The sequence below is a fragment of the Carassius auratus genome, chromosome 46 (genome assembly GCF_003368295.1).
Source record: "Carassius auratus strain Wakin chromosome 46, ASM336829v1, whole genome shotgun sequence".
Lineage (NCBI taxonomy): Eukaryota > Metazoa > Chordata > Actinopteri > Cypriniformes > Cyprinidae > Carassius > Carassius auratus.
In genome coordinates, this window is record NC_039288.1 from 18,862,031 (window position 1) to 18,885,609 (window position 23,579).

At 41.7% G+C, this 23,579-nt stretch overlaps 1 protein-coding gene across 1 annotated transcript; it reads right to left on the reverse strand.

Moving 5' to 3' along the window:
- Positions 1–1,780: 1,780 nt before the first annotated feature.
- LOC113064486 (lysosome membrane protein 2-like) lies at positions 1,781–23,447 on the reverse strand. Its single transcript, XM_026235364.1, has 12 exons — positions 23,139–23,447; positions 20,210–20,370; positions 18,324–18,471; positions 18,055–18,249; positions 16,284–16,375; positions 16,083–16,202; positions 11,665–11,843; positions 11,211–11,329; positions 10,996–11,069; positions 10,827–10,878; positions 10,582–10,734; positions 1,781–2,585 (listed from the first exon to the last, which is right to left on the reverse strand). The coding sequence occupies exons 1-12, from the start codon at positions 23,259–23,261 to the stop codon at positions 2,478–2,480; spliced, it is 1,524 nt and encodes a 507-aa protein (XP_026091149.1). The 5' UTR covers positions 23,262–23,447; the 3' UTR covers positions 1,781–2,477.
- Between the last annotated feature and the right edge of the window lie 132 nt (positions 23,448–23,579).

Genomic DNA, 23,579 nt, shown 5'->3' on the forward strand with positions numbered 1-23,579 from the left:
TCTGTGCCCTTAATTTGAGATTGAGCTCTGAAAATTAGCTTGCAGTACCCACATTCTGTCTATCTATAGTGCATTTCTGCTGCCTAGCTCTGGAATAAACTACCACAAGATTTCTGTGTTATCTCTTTACTCCAGAGCTTTAAAACTGCTCTCAAAACTCACATATTTACAATGTTTATCAATTGATTGCTTGCCTTAAATTTCTGCTCTATGCTTGTTTTGTAATTTATCTTGTTTATTGCATATTATTTCACCTTTGACTGCTGTGTGGCTGTTCATGTCTGTTATTTACCTCATGTAAAGCATCCCTGGGTATTTTATGAGGTGCTATATAAATAAAATGTATTATTATTATTGTTTGGCAGCATTTTGTATTATTCTACCAACAATTATTAATGTTTTAATTAACAGTAAAGACTTCAGTGATACATAATGAAAAAAAAATTCCTGCATTTATTAAGATAATTTGTGCAACACCATGTGGAAATGTAAAAAATATATATAGATATTTTACACATATTTATGTGTAAAAGATAAATGGGCCGTCGGACTGAATCATTAATACAATTCATATATATATATATATATAAATTCTGAATCAATTAAGATTTTATTTTCTGTTAATTTAGTCATGTTAATGAAGTGGTTAAAGGACAAATGTACTCCAAAAATACATTGTGATCATTCCGTTTTTCATTATCGGTTGACAAAATACAAATTGTAGAGCAATAAAAATGTTAAATATATTTTATAACATTATAAATATCATATTATTTTATAATTATAATAAATGTCTGTATTGTTATCGCCACCCAGCGGCGCGGAGGAGCAGGGACACGCACTCAACAATTAAATTAAATTAAATTAAATTAAATTAAATTAAATTAAATTAAATTAAATTAAATTAAATTAAATTAAATTAAATTAAATTAAATTAAATATTTTGGTGGGGAAAATTGCCCTAACAATTTTAGCTATATACAGTAATTACAAAGGCATCATATTTAGCTGATCTGACTACACAAAATCATTACACCATGTTACCAGTGATATCAAGCAATTTATTTTTAGTTCATTTGCATTTTAGTACATTTGCATTTATCACATTTAATATTTACGTTTATTACATAAAGGTGCATTTATTTACATTTACTTTGTATCCAAGTAGTTTATCAGTAAAATAAAATTGAACAACAGTTTCAAGTGAACTGTAAAAAGTGGTAACCTGCAATTGTTTCCTTAAAGCACTATTTCTGTACCTGATTTAACCCACAAAATTCTATAAATATATATATATTTTTTCTTTGGTGGGTGGGGGTTGGGGTAAAAATGAATTGAATGAAAATGAATTATTTCTGACTTGAATAAAACAAGTTAATCTGTTAATCTATTTATTGCCATTTTTTGGTTATTAAAGAAAACTATATCAGAAGTAGAGGAGTTATTTTTAATAATTATTATATGATAAAAAAAATGAAAAAATAACAAACAAAACACAAAAATGACCAAATATATGCCTTTCAGAGAGACTTTTTATTATATTTTCGTATAAATCCATCAAAAAAGAAAATTCATATATATTCAAAACTGTACAATTATTTGTGCAGTCTGAATCTTAAAATCCAAGAGCTGGACAGATGCAGAAGGCATTAAATATAAGGACTTGAAGCTTTGAAAATACTTCAGAAAAGATCCTAAAATATTAGTTCAGTAACAGTAAAAGAAGTGCACGCTCATTGCAATTGTCTGCTGTCTAATAATACTTACAGATTATTCTTCATTTCAGAACAATTCTCATCTAAAATTATAGTCGTCTGCGTTCAGTGTTTGAGGATCAAAGATCACGTTTAGAGAAGTGTGTCTGGCTGTAATGACCGCAGACGTTAGATTACATATTCCACAACATCAAATCAACAACTTTAACATTTTAAGCTTATGAATGTATCAGCTGTTCACTGAAATAAAACACACTTCATGATGAAAGGCACAGCAGGTTCAGGTTTATATATCTATTATTAGCAAATACCATTTGTTTCAATCTCATGCATTTCATTGAAAATTACTTGTTCAACATCTAGTCATATTTATACATAGATGAAACAGATTTATGCTGATTCTAAGCGGTTCTAATAAATGCATCTTGAAAACATAATACATCTAATAAATGCAAATTAGTATGAATGACAAATATGCAACACATTAAGTTTAATGTAGATGGAATTCAAATACATAAATCTTAAATTTAGACCTGATTTCAGAAGAGTGATCAGTGGACAGCGAGGATTGCGGGCGTCATTTGGGTCCGAATTGAGTTTCTTAACATTCGATCTGTGATACTCTTTCAAAAAAAATCCCTGACAGCAGTTTTAATGTCGCTTAAGTGTATATGAAATGAAACAGATGCAGAGTGACCATGAAGTGAGAGTGAAAGCACCTGTGACACACACACACACACACACACACACACACACAGCCGCTTAAGACTTGTCCACAGGCGTCATGCCAATATAAGTGCCATTTTTCTCATCTTGATCATTCACTTTGGCGCTGACAGGAGCGAATGATGTGTCTTTCTTTGCAGATGGCTGAAAAGAAGAACATATAAGATTAGATATAAGAAAGACAAGATTGATTTAGGACGAGTTATACAAAATCAAATATTAGTTATAGTAATAGGAGTTACACAAACACATGCAAAACAATTCATTTATTTAAGAAGAGCATGTTTCAGTCCTTGAACTAGTTTGAAGCATCACATGATCAACCAGACTTGACTCAGTTCAAGCTGAAGTGACTTAAGCCTGTTTCATGTAATTCCATTAATAATGCACAGAGTATTTAAATTAATAATGCACAAAGTATTTACATTAATAACATATGGAAATGAATGTATATTTTGAATCTGACCTATGATGGACTTAATTTTTATTATTATTATTGTTTTGTTTTATTCTTGTCACAGTTTACAGTTAAATTGCACTTTGCGATGCACTCATATCAGAAATAAATTAACTCCAATGCTAAATATTAAAAGTTTACTGTAGGGGAACCAATATGCAACATACAGTATATTAATATATTACATTTACATTTATAAAATAGTTATATGAAGTAAAACATCAGAAATGGGAACAATTTTATATATTAACATATACATCTAGCCCATGTTATATTACAGTTGCATATATTACAGTAGTTGAGCTACATGTGCAAAACTCAAACTACAGTCTGCATTAGCAACGGTCACCTGAGCTAAACAGTTCACATCACCTGCAAAACTCATTGCAAGCAACACAACTCTTAACACACGGCTCAAAACAGGCTCAGTGCAGCCAAACACTACACACAACCCTCACTAAGATGACACACACCGTCACTCGGAACACACTGAGAGGAGAAACACTACACACGATCCTCACTGAGATAACACACACCGTCACTCGGAACACACCAAGAGGAGAAACACCACACACACTCCTCGCTGAGATAACACACACAGGTCACCCGGAACACACCGAGACGAGAAACACTACACATGACCCTCACTGAGAGAACACACACAGTCACTCGGAACACACCGAGAGGAGAAACACTACACACACTCCTCGCTGAGATAACACACACGTCACTCGGAACACACCAAGAAGAGAAACACCACACACACTCCTCGCTGAGATAACACACACGTCACTCGGAACACACCAAGAAGAGAAACACCACACACACTCCTCGCTGAGATAACACACACCGTCACTCGGAACACACCGAGAGGAGAAACACTACACACGACCCTCACTGAGATAACACACACCGTCACTCGGAACACACCGAGAGGAGAAACACCACACACGACCCTCACTGAGAGAACACACACCGTCACTCGGAACACACCGAGAGGAGAAACACTACACACACTCCTCGCTGAGATAACACACACGTCACTCGGAACACACCAAGAAGAGAAACACCACACACACTCCTCGCTGAGATAACACACACAGTCACTCGGAACACACTGAGAGGAGAAACACTACACACACTCCTCGCTGAGATAACACACACCGTCACTCGGAACACACCAAGAAGAGAAACACCACACACACTCCTCGCTGAGATAACACACACCGTCACTCGGAACACACCAAGAAGAGAAACACCACACACACTCCTCGCTGAGATAACACACACAGTCACTCGGAACACACCGACAGGAGAAACACTACACACGATCCTCACTGAGATAACACACACCGTCACTCGGAACACACCGAGAGGAGAAACACTACACACGACCCTCACTGAGATAACACACACCGTCACTCGGAACACACCGAGAGGAGAAACACTACACACGATCCTCACTGAGATAACACACACCGTCACTCGGAACACACCGAGAGGAGAAACACTACACACGACCCTCACTGAGAGAACACACACAGTCACTCGGAACACACTGAGAGGAGAAACACTACACACGATCCTCACTGAGATAACACACACCGTCACTCGGAACACACCGAGAGGAGAAACACTACACACGACCCTCACTGAGAGAACACACACGTCACTCGGAACACACCAAGAGGAGAAACACTACACACTCTCCTCGCTGAGATAACACACACGTCACTCGGAACACACTGAGAGGAGAAACACTACACACTCTCCTCGCTGAGATAACACACACGTCACTCGGAACACACTGAGAGGAGAAACACTACACACGACCCTCACTGAGATAACACACACCGTCACTCGGAACACACCGAGAGGAGAAACACCACACACGACCCTCACTGAGAGAACACACACCGTCACTCGGAACACACTGAGAGGAGAAACACTACACACGACCCTCGCTGAGATAACACACACCGTCACTCGGAACACACCGAGAGGAGAAACACCACACACACTCCTCGCTAAGATAACACACACGGTCACCCGGAACACACCGAGACGAGAAACACTACACACGACCCTCGCTGAGATAACACACACCGTCACTCGGAACACACCGAGAGGAGAAACACCACACACACTCCTCGCTGAGATAACACACACGGTCACCCGGAACACACCGAGACGAGAAACACTACACACGACCCTCACTGAGATAACACACACAGTCACTCGGAACACACCGAGAGGAGAAACACTACACACGACCCTCACTGAGATAACACACACGTCACTCGGAACACACCGAGAGGAGAAACACCACACACACTCCTCGCTGAGATAACACACACGTCACTCGGAACACACCAAGAAGAGAAACACCACACACACTCCTAGCTGAGATAACACACACCGTCACTCGGAACACACCGAGAGGAGAAACACCACACACACTCCTCGCTGAGATAACACACACGTCACTCGGAACACACCGAGAGGAGAAACACCACACACACTCCTCGCTGAGATAACACACACGTCACTCAGAACACACCGAGAGGAGAAACACTACACACGACCCTCACTGAGAGAACACACCGCCACTCGGAACACACCGAGAGGAGAAACACCACACACACTCCTCGCTGAGATAACACACACCGTCACTCGGAACTCACCGATTGGAGAAACACCACACACACTCCTCGCTGAGATAACACACACCGTCACTCGGAACACACCAAGAGGAGAAACACCACACACACTCCTCGCTGAGATAACACACACGTCACTCGGAACACACCGAGAGGAGAAACACTACACACGACCCTCACTGAGATAACACACACCGTCACTCGGAACACACCAAGAGGAGAAACACCACACACACACCTCACTGAGATAACACACACGTCACTCGGAACACACCGAGAGGAGAAACACCACACACACTCCTCGCTGAGATAACACACACCGTCACTCGGAACTCACCGATTGGAGAAACACCACACACACTCCTCGCTGAGATAACACACACCGTCACTCGGAACACACCAAGAGGAGAAACACCACACACACTCCTCGCTGAGAGAACACACACGTCACTCGGAACACACCGAGAGGAGAAACACCACACACACTCCTCGCTGAGATAACACACACGTCACTCGGAACACACCAAGAGGAGAAACACCACACACACTCCTCGCTGAGATAACACACACGTCACTCGGAACACACCAAGAAGAGAAACACCACACACACTCCTCGCTGAGAGAACACACACGTCACTCGGAACACACCGAGAGGAGAAACACCACACACACTCCTCGCTGAGATAACACACACGTCACTCGGAACACACCAAGAGGAGAAACACCACACACACTCCTCGCTGAGATAACACACACGTCACTCGGAACACACCAAGAAGAGAAACACCACACACACTCCTCGCTGAGAGAACACACACGTCACTCGGAACACACCGAGAGGAAAAACACTACACACGACCCTCACTGAGATAACACACACGTCACTCGGAACACACCGAGAGGAGAAACACCACACACAATCCTCGCTGAGATAACACACACGGTCACCCGGAACACACCGAGAGGAGAAACACTACACACAACCCTCACTGAGATAACACACACGTCACTCGGAACACACTGAGAGGAGAAACACCACACACACTCCTCGCTGAGATAACACACACGGTCACCCGGAACACACCGAGAGGAGAAACACTACACACGACCCTCACTGAGATAACACACACGTCACTCGGAACACACCGAGAGGAGAAACACCACACACACTCCTCGCTGAGATAACACACACGTCACTCGGAACACACCGAGAGGAGAAACACTACACACGACCCTCACTGAGATAACACACACGTCACTCGGAACACACCAAGAGGAGAAACACCACACACACTCCTCGCTGAGATAACACACACGTCACTCGGAACACACCGAGAGGAGAAACACTACACACGACCCTCACTGAGATAACACACACGTCACTCGGAACACACCGAGAGGAGAAACACCACACACACTCCTCGCTGAGATAACACACACGTCACTCGGAACACACCGAGAGGAGAAACACCACACACACTCCTCGCTGAGATAACACACACCGTCACTCTGAACACACCGAGAGGAGAAACAGTACACACGACCCTCGCTGAGATAACACACACTCTCACTCAGAACACACCGAGAGGAGAAACACTACACACAACCCTCACAGAGATAACACACACCGTCACTCGGAACACACCGAGAGGAAAAACACTACACATGACCCTTGCCGAGATAACGCACGCCTTCACCCGGAAAACACCGAGAGGAGAAACACCACACACGACCCTCGCTGAGATAACACACGCCTTCACCCGGAACACACCGAGAGGAGAAACACTACACATGACCCTTGCCGAGATAACGCACGCCTTCACCCGGAAAACACCGAGAGGAGAAACACCACACACGACCCTCGCTGAGATAACACACATCGTCACCCGGAACACACCGAGAGGAGAAACACCACACACACTCATCGCTGAGATAACACACATCGTCACCCGGAACACACCGAGAGAAGAAACACCACACACACTCCTCGCTGAGATAACACACACGGTCACCCGGAACACACCGAGACGAGAAACACTACACACGACCCTCGCTGAGATAACACACACCGTCACCCGGAACACACCGAGAGAAGAAACACCACACACGACCCTCGCTGAGATAACACACACCGTCACCCGGAACAAACCGAGAGGAGAAACACTACACACGACCCTCGCTGAGATAACACACACCGTCACCCGGATTCAAGAATATGATAAACAAGAAAAGAAGGGGTAAGTGCTAGTATTAGTTGATTAAGTGCTGGCGAAAAAGATGAGTCTTCAGATGTTTTTTCAAAATGATTTAAGACTCAGCTGTTCGAACTGAGATTGGGAGGTCATTCCACCAGCTGAGCTCAGTCCAGGAAAAGGTCCGTGAGAGTGATTTTGAAACTCTTTGGGATGGCACTAGTTCACTTGCAGAATGCAAACTTCTTGAGGGTGCATAAGTTTGAACTAGTGAGCTTAGGTATATCGGGGGCCGTGCCAGTGGTCAGCTGTTCGAACTGAGATTGGGAGGTCATTCCACCAGCTGAGCTCAGTCCAGGAAAAGGTCCGTGAGAGTGATTTTGAAACTCTTTGGGATGGCACTAGTTCACTTGCAGAATGCAAACTTCTTGAGGGTGCATAAGTTTGAACTAGTGAGCTTAGGTATATCGGGGGCCGTGCCAGTGGTCATCCTGTAGGCAAGCATCTGTACCTGGAATTTGATGCGAGCGGCTACTGGAAGCCAGTGTAACCTGATGAGGAGAGGAATAACGTGAGCTGTTTTTGGCTCATTGAAGACAACCCTCGCTGCTGCATTCTGGATAAGTTTCAGAGGCTTGATAGTACATGCAGGAAGAGTCAGGAGAGCATTACAACAGTCCCGTCTGGAGAGAACCAGAGCTTGGACAAGAAGTTGGGTGGCTTGCTCTGACAGGAAGGGTCTAATCTTAGAATGTTGTACAAGGCAAATCTGCAGGACTGGGTCGTTGTAGCAATATGGTCAGTGGAGCTTAACTGATGATCCATCGCAACTCCTAGGTTTCTGGCTGTCCTGGAAGGAGTTATGGTTGACGAACCCAGCTGTATAGAGAAGTTGTGATGAAACAATGGGTTAGCTGGAATCACCAGGAGTTCTGTCTTAGAAAGGTTGAGCTGAAGGTGATGGTCATTCATCCAGCTAGAGATGTCACTCAGACAGGCTGCAATGCAAGCATCTGGTTGGAATGAGATGCTGAGTTGAGTGTCATCAGCATAGCATCAGCTGGATAGGCAAAGCCATGCTTCTGAATGACAGGTCTTAATGACATCATGTAGATGGAGAAGAAAAGAGGTCCAAGTACTGAGCCTTGAGGAACAAGTTATTTGTGACTTCACCCCTCCAACGCACCCTGAAGGATCTATCTGAGAGGTAGGACTTAAACCACAGGAGTGCAGTTCCAGAGATGCCCATCTTTCTGAGGTTGGACAGTAGAATCTGGTGATTAACTGTGTCAAAAGCAGCAGACAGGTCCAGTAAGATGAGTACTGAGGATTTTGAAGCTGCTCTTGCCAGTCGCAGGGCTTCAGTAACCGAGAGCAGAGCAGTCTAAGTTGAGTGGCCACTTTTGAAGCCAGATCGGTTGCTGTCCAGGAGGTTGTTTTGTGTAAGAAACATAGAGAGCTGGTTGAACACAGCTCGCTCAAGTGTCTTTGCAATGAATGGAAGAAGTAATACCGGACTGTAGTTTTCTAGAAGAGCTGGAGATTGATTCTTAAGCAGTGGGCTTACCCGAGCCTGCTTAAATGCTGAGGGAATTGTCCCAGAGTGAAGAGGTGAGTTGATAATGTGAGTAAATAAAGGTATGACTGAAGAAGAGATCGCTTGAAGGAGATGAGTGAGGATCGGATCAAGTGGACAAGCAGTAGGATGATTCGACAGGATAAGTTTGGAAAAGTCCATCTCTGAGAGTGGAGAGGAGGAGAGAGAGTGTCCATTAGTCATTGTGAAGTTATCGTCTGCGGTGTGGAGAATTGGTCACTGATGGTTCTTGCCTTATTTGTGAAGAAAACTGCAAAGTCATCAGCTGTAAGAGTCGATGGAGGATGAGGTGGATTAAGAAGAGAAGAGAATGTTTTGAGTGTCCGAGCGTCACAACAGTTGTTAATTTTGTTGTGGTAGTAGGATGTTTTAGCAGTGAAGACATTTGTAGAGAAGGAAGAGAGTAGAGACTGATACACACTGAGGTCGGTAGAGTTTATTGATTTCGGCCATTTCCTCTCTGCAGCCCTATGTTGAGAGCGATGTTCACGGAGAACCTCGGACAGCCAGGGGGCAGATGGGGAGTGCGTGCTGGTCTAGACGACAGTGGGCAAAAGTTGTCCAAGCAAGAGGTTAAAGTGGAGCAAAGAGTGTCAGTAGCACTGTTCGTGTCCAGAGCTGAAAACTGAGAGAGTGAAGGATAGGTGTGTTGGAGAGAGTGGGCGTAGGTTCCGTTGAAAGGTGACCTGCTGTGGAGTGTATGCCACTTGAGCAGCGCAAATCTGTGAATGAATGTTCCGAAGTGATGTTTACTTCAACAGAGTAGGGAGCAAGGAACGCTGTATAGGGACCACGTCACTGTGAACAGTTCAAGCATGGAGCTCACTTTTAACGAGCTGATGATCTGAATAAGGTGTGTTAACAAAGAGAAACATGTGAAAAATGCAGAGCTGGGGGGTGCGAAGACTGGAATTGAGAACTGCTGACCTGAAAAAAAAAACGCAGTTGCAAGAGTGTAACTAGGAGGTTGCTGGGTTGTTCTGGCGAAATGAAAAACAAAATTGTTAGGGTGTTACTAGGCAATTGATAGGGTGTTATGGGTGGTTGCTAGGCAGTTGCTAGGGTGTCCGAAGGAAATGAGAAAACTAAAGTTGCTAGGGTGTAACTAGGACATTGCTAGGGTGTTCTGGGTGGTTGTTGGCAGTTGCTAGGGTGTTCTGGCGAAATGAGAAAACCAAAGTTGCTAGGGTGTTACTAGGCAGTTTTTAGGGTGTTCTGAGGTGTTTGCTATTACCTTGTTCTGATAGAAGCGAATGGCGAGGATGATGGAGACAAGCACCAGAATGACTCCCAGAGACACGAGGATGAGCGGGATATGAGACACTAGAGTTACGATCAGCAGCAGCTTCTGAATCCTCGCCGCTGAAGCGTCATCAATCACCACAGACTGAAAAACATCAGAAAACCTTCAGTTCCACAAAAGAAAACATCGGTTACTAAATCAGCCCATTCAGGGGAAACTTCTGACACTCTTCTGACCTCATTCAGAAACAAAATGGGAAAGATGGTGTTGTTGAGATTCCTGGTCAACCTGAGGAAACAAAGGACAAAGACCTTCAGCTTTAAAACTATAGAACATACACTCACACTCATGGCTGCTTACCAACACGGCCGAATTAAATATATCTAACAGGAAAGCCCCACTCACGGAAAGCCACTAACTCTCTCGAGTTGAATGTTGAACTGGGTTCGTTTCATGGCACGAACAGGCACTCCCATAGTCTGAGAAAAGTCAGAAATCTGAGCCAGACTGCAGCAATCAAACCAATTATGTCACAAAAACTTCAAAAAGGAAAAAAATACATTCGAGAACAAGACACTGCAACACTTCAAAATGTCTTATCATATCACAACATATCTTACAGGGTTCAGATCCAGAAAGGTCTGATGATGCTCATGCACCGGAGAAATGCCATCGATAGCTTGGACATACTTCTCATCAGCCAGATAAAAGTGAGGGAAAGAAATGACGACAGGAGCACCTGAGATACAAAACAACAACAATAACATTTAGTCTTTTACCTGACACTTTTATCCAATGCGACTTACAAATGAGGGCAAAAGAAGCAAAAATCAAGAAAAGGGCAATATTTGCTGTAACAAGTCTCAGTTAGCTTAATGCGATACACATAGCAAGGTTGTTTTTTTATTATATAAAAACCAGCCGGTGTAAGAGGCCTTTTTTGCTTTTGTTAATTGTATAATAAATAAAAATAACACAAATAGAATACAAAAAGATTAGAGAAGCTAGTGTTTTTTTAAAGAAAGTAAGCAGTTAGTAAATGAATAGAGTGCCAGTCTAAATGCAGCACCTCACCATTCCGACACACAGACACATCCAGCACGCCGTCGTCCAGGCATTTATTTGGTGTCACACAGAATCCCTCATTTTCCGGGTTGTTCTTGCCGCTGGCCAGCGTGTCCCGGGGCGGCGTGAAGCGGTATGCTGGGATGCCCTTCAGCTCCACCTCCTTCTCAAAGCGCATGTGGATGGACCTGCAGAAGATCCATCAAATATCATCTTATGTTCAGATAACTACAGCTGCTTTCCAGTTACACGAAAAGTGTTCAGTAATTTTAGGGGAAATTATTTTCCCAGCATGATTAAACCATGTACAAAGGTTATGTGAGCCATTCTTGCATCCACCTTTCCCTTAAAAATCTGGGTGAGGAGTCAGAGGAAAAGGACAAGGACAGCTGTCCCCGCCAGCACAATAACCCAAGGGTCCGCTGCTGATGTTCAACTAGGTTCAAAGTGATTTGAAAACATTCCAGGGTTGGAGTCTGTTCTCGTGAAACCATGTGTGAGTGAAAGTGAAAGTGACGTGACATACAGCCAAGTATGGTGACCCATACTCAGAATTCGTGCTCTGCTTTTTAACCCATCAAAAGTGCGCACACACACACAGTGAACACACACCCGGAGCAGTGGGCAGCCATTTATGCTGCAGCACACAGGGAGCAGTTGGGGGTCAGTGCCTTGCTCAAGGGCACCTAAGTCGTGGTATTGAGGGTGGAGAGAGCACTGTACATGCACCCCCCCCCCCACCTACAATTCCTGCCAGCCTGAGACTCAAACTCACAACCCTTGGATTGCGAGTCTGACGCTCTAACCATTAGGCCACGACTTCCCAACCTCATTTTACCTCATTCATCTGCTGTGTGTCGGGAATCTGTTCTGGTTGACAGTACGGCGCAAACAGTGGTGTCCCTTTCTGCGATTCCCCTGGGCGCTTCAACTAAGAGAGCAGATTTCCTAAAAGAGCAAATCACGGATGATTCACGTCTTTTTAAAGACGCCGTTTCATTCGCGTCCTTCTGGATGTGGTCGTTTCCTGTTCTCTGACAACGGCCACGAGCGTTGTCTTCCATGTCTGGGCATTCAGCACGCTGAAGGCACGTTCGTGGATGGTTCTCTCTTTTCTTAAAGGGAAAGGAGCAGACCCCTCTGTCACTACACGTTCCGGCTAGTGCTCTAGGAGATTTGAAGGTGACAGTGAGAGCTTCTTCGCCGGGCCATGCCCCATGGACCTCTTGCCCCTTCCACAGTGTTTGTCTTGTGCGGCTGCTGGGTGATTTTGCTGGGCTGTCTTATGGCAGTCCAACAGGTCATTCAGTTTGCCGCCGGGGATCAGATGTCGAGGATCGGAGATGGGCTATTGACCTCTGTGGATGAAGATATGGTGGGGCGGCCCCCCTCGGGTGTTGTCGCCACTGCCGAGTTGGACCTAGAGTTGACAGCCTTGCTTGCCCAGGCAGCTGAGAGCATCAGGATGGAGGTGAATGCACCGCCCAGCCCTGAGTGCTCATGGCTGTTCAATTGGTGCTCGGTGTAGAGCGTGGCTCACAACCTCGGGAAGGCGATGTCCACTCTGGTGGTCCAGTAGTGCCGTTTCTGGTTCAGCCTGGTCTGTATGAGAGACGTTGACAAAGATCACTTTCTGGACGCTCCCATCTCCCAGGCTGTCCTGTGTGGTGATGCTGTCAGGGGCTGTGCCCAGCAGTTCCTGACAGAACAACGTCAGACTGAGGCCATACAGCACATCTCACCCAGACATGATCCTCCGGCTGCCACCATTCCGTCATGGGCAGTGCCTCAGCCTTCCCGTCATTGTGGGAACCCCCCTGCATCCTCCACAAAAGCTCTGCCACGTGCTGAGAGTTCTTCGAGGCCGGCGCACCGAGCCCCGCACAGGAGAGCGGCGCCCCCCGTGTCACTTCCGGCTGCGAAGTCCTCTAGGAAGCTCCTGGGGCATATGGCATCCGCAGCTGCAGTCACGCCGCTCGGGTTGCTCCATATGAGACCACTTCAGCACTGGTTGCACTCCGAGATGGGCATGGAGCCGCGGTACACATCGTGTCACCAGCACACCGATGTGTCGCCGATTTAGCCCCTGGTGGGATCTTGTCTTTCTACGGGCTGGTGTGCCCTTAGAACAAATGTCCCGACATGTTTTTGTCACAACAGATGAGCACTGTACAACACGGGCTTGGGCGCAACATGCAATGGGCAGGCAGATTCAGGACAGGACCTTGACTGCTTTGGATCATCAACTGTCTGGAGTTGCTGGCAGTGCATCTAGACTTATGGCAGTTTCGGCCGCTGTTGCTGTACAGGCACGAGTTGGTCCGCACGCACAACACTGCAGCTGTTTTGTACATCAACCGACAGGGCGGTCTACGATCAGGTCGCATGTCCCAACTCGCCCGCCATCCCCTCCTCTGGAGTCAGACGTGGCTCATGTCGCTGCGCGCTATCCATATCCCGGGGCAGCTCAATTGTGCAGCCGACGCGCTCACACGACAGCTCACCTTTCCCGGGAGATAGCGACTCCGTCCCTAGACGGTCCAGCTGATCTGGAGTCGATTTGGGGAAGCCCAGGTAGACCTGTTTGCTTCCCATGAGTCCTCCCACTGCCAGCTGTACTATTCCCTGTCCCAGGCCCCCCTGGGCACGGATGCACTGGCACACAGCTGGCCTCGGGTTCTACACAAGTATGCGTTTCCTCCAGTGAGCCTGCTTGTACAGATGCTGTGCAAGGACAGGGAGGACGAGGAACAGGTCCTGTTGGTTGAGCCTTACTGGCCCACCCGGACCTGGTTTTCTGAACTCATGCTCCTCGTGACAGCCCCTCCCTGGCTTATCCTCTGAGAAGGGACCTCCTCTCTCAGGGGCTTGGCACCATTTGGCACCCGCATCCAGATCTTTGGATAGTGGATGCCTTCACCTTGGTGTACCATTCCCAAGGTGAGCCGTGCCCCCTGGGGGTGAGGGCCCACTCCCCACAGAGTGCGGCCTCCTCCTATGCACTGGCGCACCGTGCCTCTCTGGCAGACATCTGTCGAGCTGCAGGCTGGGCGACACCTAAGAGGTTTTACAACCTTCGTGTAGAGACAGTTTCTTCCAGTGTGTTGGGTAACAGGTAAATTGGCGGGAAGGGCTGGCTGGGTGTCACACTTGCTGCGGCACTCCCCCTAACACAGGGGTGCAAGCGCCTTTCTTCTCCCAGTAGAGTTCCCCGGTTGGCGCAATCTGGTTGAGCATCCTCCAGCACCCTCGGCAGTCAGACTTGGCGGAGCAGTCTGTCGCCAGGCCCAGTGCTGGTGTTAGTATGCCCGGAGTTCCGGTCAGGCCCTGTACTGGGCTAGGTGTCCATATGGCTTGATTCCCTACAGGTAATCCCATATATGTATTTTTCCACGGTAAGGTTTCCCTCTTGGCAAACATGTGTCTTCCCTTGACAGACCCGTTCTGTCAGTCTCTTATGGCAGCCATTCCATCCCTACTCTAAAGTAGGACCTGCCTCAGAGACCCCTTCCATATGTAGTACTGCCCCCTGGGTTATTCCATATCAGTATCTCCACATGCCACCTCCCTACGGGTAAGATGTGGTCTCCGTAGCGGCCTGTTCCTAGGCTCGCTTCCCCATTGTCTTGCCAAGCTGAAAGAAAAAATAGGGAAAATTTGAAGCAATCTTTCACTGAAGGTTGAAATCCCTTCCATTAACTTTGTGTTGGCGGAACAGCAGCATGGCCTTCTCCAGCAGCGAGGTAATCACCCTTTGGCCCCTTTGGTATCAAGGTCAGTGAATTTCCGCTGGGGCTTTGGGAAGGTTACAACCTTAAGTATAGCTTTTGGGGCATGCCACGGCTTGCCGACAATTGCAGCACCACAGGGTTGTGACGGTGTTCAGGTTGTGTCGTTTTCCATAGGACCCCATATGTCGTTCGACATAACTTGTAGTGACCGACAGATACGTAACCCTCGTTCCCTGATGGAGGGAACAGAGAGGTTATGTCCCCGTTGGCAGTGGCACACGGAGTAGCTCAGGTATGTTAAATCCACTAGCCAATTTTCATTGGCGTTTTCTCTTAAACTCAGAGATGATTGGCCTCCCAAATGAGACCCCATATGTCGTTCGACATAACATCTCTGTTCCCTCCATCAGGGAATGAGGGTTACGTACGTAACCGAGACGTTCTTTTTTCCACTAAAACTTTGATGCACGTCGTCTTAGTTTATTACATATTACAAAGGATGTGATCTCAAAACAAGCAGGAAAAAATGCATCACATGCAAGTTTTGAAGTCATAACATGTACATTTCTATAGTCGACAGTGTCAATCTCAGCAAAAATATCACTCTTAAAGCACTGATGGCTGTCTAATAACCTGACACTGTGTAGATATGGTTGGCTACTTGACGAGTGCATGAATGCAAACGAGGGCCGCTACCTGCAGTGGTCAGGGGTGAAGACGTTGAGCCGCTCTTCTTTGGTCAGGAACGGGTGGAAAGAGCTGCCGTCAGTGCCGTTGATCATGTTACTCTGGTTGGTTTTCCAGAAGGACACCATCCTGAGACACAAAGCACATGAAGTCAATCTTCTCCAGCTCTGCTTCATTAAACATGACATTCAGGAAAATCTGGGACTTTACTTTTCTCCCTTCCAGGTGTAAATGCGGCCAAAGTCCAGGTAGTTCTGCTCTCCGGTGTGATACACAAACTCACCATCATCACTTCCATTTTTCTGACAACACAAGAACAGACGATATATACACACACACACACACATATTCATGTACAGAATAATAGTTCTGAGTATGTTAGTATATGTGGCTCCGTGTCACCTCAGTTTAAGATTCCTGTTTTAGTTTTCATGGATTAGCACTTTCTTAACTTTCCGAACTAATTCTCCTCTGTCCGTTCCCTTCATTTGAGATTGAGCTCTGAAAATTAGCTTGCAGTACCCACATTCTGTCTATCTATAGTGCATTTCTGCTGCCTAGCTCTGGAATAAACTACCACAAGATTTCTGTGTTATCTCTTTACTCCAGAGCTTTAAAACTGCTCTCAAAACTCACATATTTACAATGTTTATCAATTGATTGCTTGCCTTAAATTTCTGCTCTATGCTTGTTTTGTAATTTATCTTGTTTATTGCATATTATTTCACCTCTGACTGCTGTGTGGCTGTTCATGTCTGTTATTTACCTCATGTAAAGCATCCCTGGGTATTTTAGGAGGTGCTATATAAATAAAATGTATTATTATTATTGTTTGGCAGCATTTTGTATTATTCTACCAACAATTATTAATGTTTTAATTAACAGTAAAGACTTCAGTGATACATAATGAAAAAAAAATTCCTGCATTTATTAAGATAATTTGTGCAACACCATGTGGAAATGTAAAAAATATATATAGATATTTTACACATATTTATGTGTAAAAGATAAATGGGCCGTCGGACTGAATCATTTAATACAATTCATATATATATATATATATATATATATATATATATATATATATATATATATATATTATATATATATATATATATATATATATATAAATTCTGAATCAATTAAGATTTTATTTTCTGTTAATTTAGTCATGTTAATGAAGTGGTTAAAGGACAAATGTACTCCAAAAATACATTGTGATCATTCCGTTTTCATTATCGGTTGACAAAATACAAATTGTAGAACAATAAAAATTTTAAATATATTTTATAACATTATAAATATCATATTATTTTATAATTATAATAAATGTCTATATTTGATATAAAATACAAATGATAACAATATGTAAATAAGATTGCTATAAATTAATATAATATATAATAGGCTATATATATATATAATATATATTATAAATGTATTAAAATGTAAAAAAAATTATATAACAATATAAATATATTGCATTTTTATATAAAAATACATTTTATTTAATACATTTATATTCATATTAAATAAAATAATCATTAGTAAACAATATTTATTATTATTAAATATAATGTTATATATGTACATTAAATATATTTTATATGCACATTACAGTAACATATGAATATATAAGATAATCCAAAACACACTGTTCAGTACATTACTTGAGTCCACAGAAGTGATAGAAAATTTTAACAAACAAACACATTTACAGTAAAGATAATTAAATACTATCATTATCACTTATGATTGAATTTCTCAAGAAAAACGTAGAAAAACTATGTAGACAGCCAAAACCCTCAAAGAAACCTGGGGATGAGCCAAGAAAACTTTTGAGGGTGTGTGTGTGTGTGAGAGAGTGTGTGTGTGTGTGTGTGTGTGTTTGTGTGTGTGTGTGTGTGTGTGTGTGTGTGTGTGTGTGTGTGACATGTTACTGCAGAAGGATCCACAGATACGCGTCTGATCTGAGACTCACATGCAGCATGAGACCGAAGTATTCGTCTGTTTCTGGTCTAATGGTTTTCAGTCGGGTGAGTAAGGGGTCTTTGAAGCCCCAGAGCAGCTCCTGCACCGTGTGTGTCATGAACATTTTGGTGCCGATGGAGCCCATGTGCATGGAGATTCCCGAGGATACCCAGAATCCTGCACCTTTCAAACGATTAATCACGGCCTGTTTGAGGAAACCAGAGCCTGAGACTCAGATCAACTGGACAATAAAACACACACACACACACACACACTCACCACCGCTGGGATGTTCACCGTCGTCACCAGATCCACGTTCGGGTCTCCAACTGATTTCTCAGGCTCGAAGACGAAAATCTTGGCTGTGTAAGCAGCAACCTTCGTCCCGTTGTGAACAAACGACACGTTGTGTTTGGGCCTGAACTCTCTGGAACGGGTTAGAGTTACAGAAGAAGAACAAAACACAGTTCAGCTGAGCAGAAATAACACAACTAGATTGACTTTTATTGACATTGTGATTATATATGTGTGAGTCTGAAACACAATGATCACTTCAATGAAAATGATGGTGGTGCAAATTGAAAAATTATGCACGAAAGACTATATAATGTAATTGATAATTGTAGGGTAGAAAAAAATTATATGCATAATGTGGAGCATAATACTTGATATATGCATGAAAGTTATTCTGTGTTTCACTCTCTTTGGTTAAACATCTGATGTTTCAAGAGCGTATTGATTCCTGTTTAAGTGTCTTCTTTTATCCTCTTAATTACCATCAAGTCCAATGCAAACAAACCATGCAGAAGAGAACAGTTAGAGAGTGTTAACAGCACAGACTTTGGCATTTGTTTAGGGTGTGACATGAATGATCCTGCAGAAGTGAGGAGAGTATGACTGCAAACACGCTAATAAAACAAGACCGCATCAAAACGACTTCAGCTTCGGCTGCAACTGTATTTAATAATGCATACATCATTCTTCAGTAAAGATGACCAACGTCTGCAAATTAGCAGATATAACTGAAGTAAACTTGGGTGTCAGTTTCCAGCAAATGTTACATTTAAAAATTCAATAGGAGTTTTTTTTAAAAGATAAATTATTAAAATGAAGAAATATATTAAGATTATTATGAATATTACAAATATAATTTTCTAATTATAAATACACACACACACAAATATAAATAAAATCTAAATATATTCAATAATAATATAGTAAATTAAAATATAATGAAATTTTTTGGGGGATAGCATACATTTGATAATTTATATTTTTTTATAAACACATTAAAAACAAATATATGTGTGTAAATGTGTGTACAATTATGTCATCATTTGCTCACATGGTCCAAAAAAGTATATGTAATAAATTTTATCAAACAAAATATTTCATGCTGAACCGACTTTTTGTAATCTCTGTTTGATGCTTTACACAACAATGACTTTAAATTATCTTTTGGGAATAATTTCTCCATATTTGATGTGCGATTAATTTGATTGATTAATTACCACATCATGTAATTAATTAGATAAAAAAATGTATTCCCTTACCAGCCCATATTTTCATATGTTATGTTGTTTTGTTTTGTTATAAAAAATGTATGTTGTTTTGATGTCAATTTTTGTTATGTTATGTATTATAATACAACACTGCAAAACATAACATGTTAAGTTATATGTTTTATGATTTGATGTTATGCGGTTTGGTTATTTTTTATTTTTTTTAAATGTTTTATTATAATAAAACATAACACTGCAAAACAATGTTATGTTTTGTGTGATGCTCTAGTTATATCATGCTTAAAGTTACATTTTATGTTGTTTTATAATTAAAAATAACATAGCAAAACAATATTATAAAATAACATGTTATGCTTTACGTGAGACTGTTATGTATGTTTAGTTATGTTATATTATATTATGTTTTTATGTTATGTTTTCTTAGGGAAAAAACATAACATAGCAAAACATAATGTTTTTTTTTTTTTACATAATGTTGTTTTATAACATAAAACAGAATAACATAACAATAACGTAACAAGACATGGCATGTTATGTACCTCTGTGCAGAGGGATTTCGGACCAATGCAATGTCGTAAAATGGCATAAAAGCAAGCGCTGATTTCATGAAAACGGAGCCGTCTATGTGTTCAGGTGATGTACCTGTAGGTGTACGGCCCCATTGTAGTAACATGAGGTTTGGCTTTTCCTTCCAGAAACTCGTCAGGGTTGGTGAGGTTGAAGATGAAGAACTCCATGTAGACCGGAGGCGGGGGATTCTTCCACGTGCCGAAAATTTTACTGCCTTCCGTCAGCGTGATCTCCTGAACACACAACACAACAGGGATATTATACATTACAGCACAAACATGTGAATGAAGGTGAAACTCTATTCAGTTTGAGACACAATCAAACATTTAGTGGCTTTAGTTCATATCTGTTAACTTTGAGGTCATTCACTGTAAAACTGGTTTTTCAGAGTTGCAAATAAAACAAGAAAATATAATTTAAACTAAATTAAATTCAGTGTATAAGAGAGTCGACAAAATCACATCCTGTCTGCTTCATTAATCACACTGGAATTGGACAAGGACGAGTATTTAGGTCACGACCTCATGACCTCCAGCGCTACATTGTTGCATGCTCAGATCTAACATTTTCAAATTTCTCAAATGCTGATAAAATGTATTTGTTCTGGCTCAATCAGGTCATTAGAAGCCAGCAGCAGAAACACACAGGAGTCGGGAAGTATTACAAGAAATATGAAAGACAATAACTATGGATTTTTTCTTTTTTTTTTTAAATGTTTTTGATTTTTTTTTATGTATTGGTGTTTGAAATTTAATAAAAGTCAATATTGTTTTTATTAATTTTTATTTATTAGTTTTAGTTAACTTTAGTAAGTGATAATAAAAAAAGATGTTTCATGTTTTTAAAAAACATATCTTCTGCTCACCAAGGCTGCATTTATTTGATAAAAATGCAGTAAAAACAGTAAAACTGTGGACTGTTATTATAATTTTTATATGAAATTAAAAAAACTTTTGTAACATTATTAATGTTTTTACTACCACTTTTGATTAATTTAATGCATCCTCTATGAATAAGAGTATTCATTCCTTTTAACGATAATGTACATTGGTTTCAGAATTTCTTGCATTACTGATGACAGATTCACTCTTTACTGTCATCAACATGATTTCCACATTTTTCTACTGTAATCAAAACTCTGAACGTGTGTCCAATCAGAAACTCCCAGAACATCTGCAGTGTATGTGTATGTGAGTGTGTGTGTGTGTGTGTGTGTGTGTGTTCTTGTTTTTGTGTCATATCAGGACTCATCTCTGTATAATGACATGGGTATGACACAGGTATTACAAGGAGAGTGTGACTTATGAGGATATAACCCATGTCGCCATTTTTCAAAACGCTTATAAATCATACAGAATGAGTTTTTTTGAGAAAGTAAAAAATGTACAAAGTTTCCTGTGAGGGTTAGGGTTAGGTGTAGGGTTGGGGAAGGGAGATAGGGATGAACCCACTTTTCACAAAAACAAACATGTGTGAGTGTGTGTGTGTGTGTGTGTGTGTGTGTGTGTGTGTGTGTGTGTGTGTGTGTGTGATTTACTCTCCCAAACATCCAGATGTAAGCAAGTGATCATGTGCTTCCTGCAGACGTGACATTTACTTGATGCTCTATCAAAGAAAAATCTAAGCATATGAAGGGGTCAAAATCAAAATCATAAAAATGTAAAATTAAAATAATAATAATAAACAAAACAAAAAAATATAGAACCAAAAACATTTAACCATAAAAATTGGAATATAGAATTAAATTATTTAAAAAAATAACAAATAATTATTCAATAAATCAATAAAAATCCCTTACTGATGCAGAATCCAATCCAAGTCAGACTGTGGAGGTGGTTTAATATGAAAATGTATTCAGAAAATTATAGAAAAATGAAACTACATTTCATAACTTGGAGACAAAATTCTTAAGTATTATAACTAACTTCAAATATAAAAAATACAAATCCACAGTTAATATAATATAATATAACTGTATCCAAAAAGGTATCCAAACTATTAAAAATACAAAGAAGATAAAAAATACAAAGTCTCTAGAAAAACAAAGTACCTAAAAATACAAAGTTTCTAAGAATACAAAGTATCTGAGTTGGATAAGAACCTGTGAAAGTCAAAGTATTCAGGTGAACCCTTTAATAAAAGAGGAAGTGAAACTAAGATCAAAAATAGAGCGAGAGAAAGGAGAAGTCTGATAGGGAGGGTCTCGGACGCATCTTATATTGTGCATCAGAACAAAAGACATGTTTCAAATACACATGAGCGAAATCAATCATATACATCTCGCCTTTTACAAAAATAGCCTAAAAAGTGTCGCCCAGTTTCTATTCCTCTTTCTGAGACCTAAAACATTTTGTGAAAACAACAATATTTCCAAGAGTGATTAACTACAATTACTCCTCTATACGCAGTTAGAAATACCTACAATGTACATGTGGGGCCTCAAGTAGCCAGACGATTAAATTCACATGTAGAAAGGCTCATTAAATGTAATCATCGTTAACTTGTACACTACTTATCACAAATCTACAGATATGTTAAACTATACGTATATGCAAAGCGTTATCATGATTTAGTCTAAAGGCACACAGCATAAGATTAATATTATTGTATGGCTGCAAGGAAGGTCTGCAAAACATTATGATTAAAATCTGCTGTTATAGGTAAAGTACATTTAAACACGTGGATTCTCAGAATTCGATTCACCACTTACTAAAACTTAAATATACAATAAAAATTGAAAATTACCAAAAAAAAAAAAAAAAAGTTTTTACAAAATAATACAAAACACTTTACACATTAAACCATACACAATGTACATTTAAATGAACCAATTTCAGTATATTAACAAAAAACATTGTAATCATACAAATGTAACATTAAAATAACACATGCTTTTTAAAATAAAAATAAATTAATTATAAAAATACTATATACATTATAAAATTATAATATTAAGCTGACATAATAAACTGTCCCGTTCCTCAGCAAAGACAGCTCTTACCCCCTTCAGCTTGTTGTGGATCAAGGTCTGGAAGAGTCCGGACACAAAGAGTCCGGTTCCCATGATCAGGAGAACAGCGCCGATGACTCCAGACGTGAACATGCAGCAGGATTCCTTCCTCATGGTGCAGGTGTCAGTGAAGCCCAGAGTCCAGCGGGTCAGCAGAGCTCTTCCTCTGAACACACACAGGTTCAGTCAGATCGAGTCACTCTTCTCACAGTACTTGCTCCAGAAGCTCCTCAGAAGAGTAAACTTGATCCAGCGGCCAACTCACTATTTGAATGAATGACAGCAGTGTGGAGGGGCCCGATGTTACCCGGAGTGGGCGGGACTGAGGGCGAACAGAACAGTAAAAAGAGATTGACACAGCCATTGTTACATTGCATTGCACTGCACAGATCTTCACCATCAAGTATGGAGTCACACAATGATGAGAAAGAT

Coding starts and splice junctions, on each gene's coding strand:
- LOC113064486 (XM_026235364.1), bottom strand. CDS start 23,261: ATGAGGAAGGAATCCTGCTGCATGTTCACGTCTGGAGTCATCGGCGCT. Junction 20,371..23,138: donor TCCACAACAAGCTGAAGGGG/GTAAGAGCTGTC, acceptor TTGTGTGTTCAG/GAGATCACGCTGACGGAAGG. Junction 18,472..20,209: donor ATGGGGCCGTACACCTACAG/GTACATCACCTG, acceptor AACCCGTTCCAG/AGAGTTCAGGCCCAAACACA.